This window comes from Colobus angolensis, unplaced genomic scaffold (assembly GCF_000951035.1).
Source record: "Colobus angolensis palliatus isolate OR3802 unplaced genomic scaffold, Cang.pa_1.0 Scaffold515, whole genome shotgun sequence".
NCBI lineage: Eukaryota > Metazoa > Chordata > Mammalia > Primates > Cercopithecidae > Colobus > Colobus angolensis.
The window spans coordinates 1365796-1371795 of NW_012118655.1; the positions used below are offsets into that span (position 1 = coordinate 1365796).

Sequence of the window (6000 nt, forward strand, 5' to 3'; positions counted from 1 at the left end):
AGAGTGCTTTGAAGTTCCAAGTAAGATATTTTGGAACTGGGGAGTGGTCCCCACCAAGGCAGCAGAAACATTTCCTGGGAGGGGGCTCTGAGAACTGGGCCCTCAGTCCAGCACCACGAGGGAAGATTTGAGGATCCTTTGCTCAGGCAGTGCCAAGATGTGTCAGGCACCCAGAGGCGATTTTATTTTCCTCCTGCCCTTGCAGCCCCAGTGTGGCCTTCCTCCCCCAGCTCCTTCCTCCCTCATCACCTGCCCTGAGTCTCAGGTCCTGCAGAATGGCCTGAAGGACTTGAAGCATTGAGAAAACTGCCCTCTAGGGCCTGGCCCTTTATCCTGGGATGTGTTTAAAAGGAAAATATGAAAAGCACACACAAGACGAACAGATGACTGCATTTGGAAAGGTTCTGTGATGGAAATCTAAAACCCAGAACCGAAAGAGAACCTCACCTGTAACCACAGAGATTCAGTCTGACGCAGGGGCTTGGAAACTGCTACCCAAAACCCCCTGGCTGGTGGGCCAGGAAACTTCTACCCCTCCCACCAGGCTGGGGGGCCCTCAATTGTATTCCTCAGACCCACCCCTGGGGGAGGAGGGTAGAAAAGTCAAACGGTAGGAAAGACAGTTCCCCCTTGCCCCACACACCCCCTTCAGGCTAATGGCTACTTATTTCCAGTCAGCAAGACTGCCAATATGGACAAAACAAAGGGGCCTCCTTAGCCTCCCAAGTGTGTCTGAAGTTATGTGACCCTGCCTGAGCTTCTAGCTTGGTTCTATCTGATTACTCTCCCTCCATGGCACCCACCCTGGCTCCCTGGCTTTCTATTTGTTGTTGTGTTTTTTTTTTTTAATTTACAAAATAAATGTCCCTGGAACAGTTCTAAGGAATGACCAGCCAGAGTCAACCTAGACCCTAGCGGAACCAAGCCATGGTGTGGATACACAATACATCAGAAGGACAAGGCTCTGGGGTTAGACAGACCCAAGTCACTGACTCAGGCTGAGACATTTACTCATCTGTGAACAGGGTGAGGATCCCCACCTGGGAGCTGTGGTGAGGTGTGAGCAAGGTAGCGTCTGTAGAGGACTTGGCGTGCAGTGGGCATACCTTCATGTCTGTAGCATGGACCCATCACACTCCCTTTCGACTCCCCTGGACTGGCCATCCTACACAACTTCCCTAGCCCCAAGGTCTTCCTTAAGAACAGACTCCTCCCTCTCCCCAGTTTAACAACATAGGAACTCTCCTCCAAAGCCCTAAACCAGCTCACAGCCCAGAAGGAACTGCAGGTGCTCCACTGCCCCCTCCCCCACCGACCCAGGGGCAGTAGAGAGGCAGCAGGGCAAGCCACAGAAGAGGGCTGGGGTGAGAGTCCAGAGGGCTCACTCCGGTCCCTTTTTGTGGTCCTTGTGCATTTTGGATCCACCAGACAGGATGATCTCCAAGCAAGATCCCAGCAATAACATCCCTGAGCTAGCCTCCCTTTGGGGAAAATCTCTTCCTCTCTAAGTGGTTTGAATGTTAACTCTGAATCAACAGGTCAACAATCAACCCAAGGAAGAAAGCAGCATTGGACACGGCTATCCCCACCAGAACACCCTTCTGCAGAAGCCCCCGACAGCAATGCTTCTACTACCCCAGGCATGGCTGGGAAGGAAAGTTCTGGTCTCAATCGACTACACAAATCACTTGCTCCTTTGCTGCAGTGAATGGGAAAGTTCACAGAGCCAGGAGGGTTAATTCATCACAATGGCTAATGCTTGCTGAGCCCTTATCTGTCCCAGACACTACGAATGCCTTCTACACATCCACTAGTCACCGTCATGGTGAATCTTTACCGCAATCTTAGGAGATAAGAACGATGTTGCCCCATTTTACAAATGAAGAAACTGAGGCTTACTGGCACGAGGGGACTCTGCCACAGTCCATGGCTCTTACAAGTGACACTGGGATGCAAAACCAAGTCTGTCCCCACCCCCCAAGAAAAGCCACGAGGCTCTAAAGAGTCAAGAGGGAAGCCAGGACTTACTCACCTGGTAGGAAAGTCCATCCTTGCGGGGGCTGAGGCCGATCTCCTCCATGGGCTGGGTGTTCATCATCACCTCAGTCATCTCAGCCGATCTCAGATAGTCGGGGCTGCCAAGAAACCCAGACCAAAAGTCAACAAACATAGGCACTTTCACATTCCTAACTCTTCATGCATTCACTGCTGTGGGATCAGGGGACTGTCTGGAGACAGGAAGAGAGGTGTTCAAAACAGAACTTGCAGAAAAACAAGCTCACACCCTGAGGAAGTGCCTTGCAAGCCCACAGCCCCAGGGCTCAGCCCCAACAGACAAAGCTCATTGTCTGCAGACCTCTCAGGCAAACCTCTTCTCTCCCCTCTTATACTCTAGTCCCCACTGGCACAGAGGGACCCTGAATGTTTCTTTAAATGACAGAACTAGAAAAACCAAAACAATAGGTAGCTGAGTCCATCTGTCTATATTAAAACCAATTCAACCACATCTCCCTTCACACCTCTCCAACTAAGAATAAAACTAATCCTCACATGAATTTTCCAAAGGGGAACTCTATGTATTATTATTACATAATAACAATAACAGGTCAACTGGAGGGAAACAAAGTCCAATCATACAGCTTTCCTAAATTTCTGTCTCTCTGGTGCTCCTTTTGGCAAAATGCTCCACGTAAAGCCCCAAGGGGTCAGCTTTTCTACAAGTTTCACATCTGCCATCCAACCCCTTTCTCTAGCCCCAGACACAGCCGCTGCTTGCTCGCAGCTTGAAAAACATCCCCTGGATTAAAAGCCTTAAGGATACCCAATTCTGACTGCAAAGGAAATTACCAGAGGGGCCAAGTTGGCCCACCAATGGCTGACACGTAAAAGTGCCTTGTACTCTCTAAGCAGGATACGAATATTCCGTTATCCTTGCACAAGCTCTGGGCACATATAGGATCCTGTGCACATAATGCTGAACATAAGCACCAAATCCAGGTACCTGCTACACAGCACCCAATGCTTTCCACCATCATGCCTGTGGCACACGGTTTAAAACAAAAATGTTTTTTTGTTTTAAGGGGGGATATCTAAGGAAACAGGGGTACCAGATTCCTCTTCAATTGTATGGTTAGAACAGAAACAATAGGTTCTAGGCTCTGCCCCTCAAGAGCTGTGTGATCTTGAACAAGTCCTGTAACTTCTCTGAGCCACAAGTGTCCTGTTTGTCTGTTACTCTGATGCTAACAGTGCATACCTCACAGTTAGGTTAAGGGTTAATGTCTGCACAAAAGCATTGCAAGCTACAAAGTGCTAATCGATGAAATAATCTTAAATCTTAATTTCTCATAATACTTCTAATGGGCCCAAGCACCCACCTTGGTACATTTTGAGCAGCCAAAGGCACAAAGCCTCCAACAGCCTTTAAAGTCTCACCTATAATAAGGTACCTAGGGAGAGGCAAGGGAGGGGCACCCACAAGAAGGGTACACAAGCCTCGGGGTGGGGGAACTTGAACTGTTGAGAGAGGGAAGTTCAGTCCCCTCTCTAAACACTGACAGGCTGGGATGGGGACAGGGAGACTAAGAAGATGCGGGGCTTTGGGGCAAGTTTAGGTTCGGGAGCTGGGCCCTGCAAAGGCAGTTTCCTCCCGGGTCCTGGAAAGGCTGTTGGCGACCTCCAAAGAAAGGAGCCAGAAGAGCGCCCACAGGGCGAAGAGCCTGACGTAGGGGCGGCTCTTCTTCGCTCGGGGCTGTGGCGCCGGCCCGAAAAGTTGAAGCGAGAAGCATGAACTTTCCGCTTCCTGGGCCAGGCCGGACCTCGCCGAGGCTTGCGCCGGGTTTCCCTTCGCTCAGCGCCTGCCAGAGACTCGGGGCCGAGCTCCCCACGTCCGCACCTGAGAGCGCGCTCCGGGGCCGCCAGCGCTCGCCCCCGGCCGCTTCTCGTCTAACCCGGCGCAGGAAGGAAGAAACCGCCGGCAAGGAAGTCCCAGCAGCCAGGGGCCTGCCTCTCTCTGCAGCCCTCCCGGCTCCGATCCCTAGTCCGGGGCAAACCTCCGACGCCCCGCGCCCGGCCCGGGCTCCTTCCCCCACAGCACGGCGAAGGCGGCTCCTCCCAGTCCCGGTCCCCACCAATGTGCGTCGGTTTTTAGGGGCCATGGAGAGGGCAGGGGTTGAGAGGCTGCAGTGTGTGCCCTGCTGCTTGTGGCTTTAGTGGGGTTACGTGTGGGGAGAGCGTTTCCCGCCCCCCACCCCCTGGAGCTCTGCAAACCCGGCGGCTGCACCAGCTCAGCCCCGCTGCAGCCGGCCTCGACGTTGAGACTTGCATGCAAACAAAAAGAAAAAGAGGAGGGGCCCGGGAAGAGCAGGAGCCCCCTGCGCCAAGCGGGGCGCGCGCCTCCTGCAGCTCTCCGCATAGGGGGGTTTCACCTGGGGGGGATTCACACGTGACTCCTGGCTCCCCCGCCAACCAATACAAACCCTCCGGCCGTCACTTGGGTGAGGGCTCCGAGTTCACGTCCTTTGTCTGGATGTTCTCAGCACCCCCTACCCCCACCCCCACCTTTGCAACCTTGACGTTGACTCCTGCACGGGCTCGGGCGGCGGGTTAGCGCTGAGCGCCCGCGCCGCCGGCTGCCCTCGCACCCGGAGCCGGCACGAAGCAGGCGCCCGGACCCGCAGCCACCGCCGCCAGACGGACGCCCGCCGCAGGCGCAGGGTACTCACCAGTGAATGGGGAAATATATAGACATGAAGTCCTAGGGCAGGCTGACACACGCCCCTGTGATTTAAAAACGGTCCCCGCGTCCCGAGTGAGGATGACACGGGCGCAGACAGGCACGGCAGGCGGCCTAGTACGGGAATCTGGCGCTCGCCGTCCGCCTTCCCAGGACAGCCCCACGGCCAGCAGCGTCGGCAAGGCGGACACAACTCCCCACTCTCCACTGAGCTCTCAGCCCCACAAAGAACCCGGGAAGCCGTATTTATAGAGGCGGGGGCGGGGCTTGGCCCCGAGAGGCCCCGCCCTCCCTCGCCCACTCCTGGAATAACGTCACCAAAATCATGAATGGCTTCAGCGCTCGCAGCTCCGGCGGGCGGCTGCTCGGGGGCGCGCTCGGCTCTGCTCCCGGGGCCGTGGTTCGCTGCGGGTCCGAGCCCGGCCCCCTCCCGCCGCTCTCCCACGCGCGCACGCGCTCACTCACACCGGCCCGGACTCCACGTACGCGCCGCTTCCCACTCACAACCCCCTCCGCGTACATCCCGAACTCCAGCGCGGCGGAGTGGGCGCGAGGAGGGCGCGGAGGCCGCTCTGGACGTGACCGCTCGGCGGCCGCGCTGCGCCGGGGTAGGGCGTCCGCCACTCCTCCACCCCGGCCGCCCGGCGCCAGCGCCCTCCTTCCCATCCACTGGCTGTCCCCCAGCCCGCACCTCGGGACCCCTCTGAAGCGTTTATTCCCCCGACTAGGCCTCTCCCTGGAATCCTGGCCCGCAGCCTTGCGATCAGCGCGGGTAAACAAGAGCATGGTTAAAGAAGAAGCGGTGGGAAGGTGGGAGAGACGCGGAGCCGGGGGATCGAGTGCCCACGGGGCGCGTTGGCTTGCGAAGGGCTGGTCTGCAGCCCTGAGTTCCGTGGAAGGTTTTATTTGTGGGAGCAAGGATGTGGTGTCGTCCTGGGTAGGGTTTTTCCATTGGAGACACACACACGCGTACGCACGGTCCGCAGCGGGGGCAGGGGGTGCGGGCAGGCGGTGTGCGCGCCGTCCCCCATCCTTGACTCCCACGTCTCCTCCGAGGAGTCGCTCATGACAGCAGAAACAAAGAGCTTTAGCCGAACGCCTCCCACACTGCCCAGGAATTGCAGCTCCGGGCATCTGTCCAGGAAGGCAAAGCTGCGCAGCCCCCCAGAGCCACATGATGGGAGTCTCACTCCGGACCCAGCGCTGCCCCTCTGTGGCCTTCCGCTTCAATTACGCCTGTAAAATGGCTTTAGAACCCTGACCTA

General features: G+C 56.5%; 1 protein-coding gene across 5 annotated transcripts in view; it reads right to left on the reverse strand.

The window, feature by feature from the left end:
- LBH (limb bud and heart development) overlaps nucleotides 1-5030 on the reverse strand; it is a 28482-nt gene extending 23452 nt beyond the window's left edge. The window contains exons 1-2 of one of the 5 annotated variants that reach the window (XM_011960568.1): nucleotides 4725-5030; nucleotides 2033-2135 (exon numbers count right to left, since the gene is read on the reverse strand). In XM_011960568.1, the coding sequence (XP_011815958.1) occupies nucleotides 2033-2135; nucleotides 4725-4750 (129 nt within the window). In that variant the 5' untranslated portion in view covers nucleotides 4751-5030. Of the gene's footprint in view, nucleotides 1-2032; nucleotides 2136-3377; nucleotides 4333-4724 lie in introns of those variants that run through there. The other 4 variants (XM_011960570.1, XM_011960567.1, XM_011960569.1 and 1 more) reach the window with 4 other exon arrangements.
- Nucleotides 5031-6000: the final 970 nt, after the last annotated feature.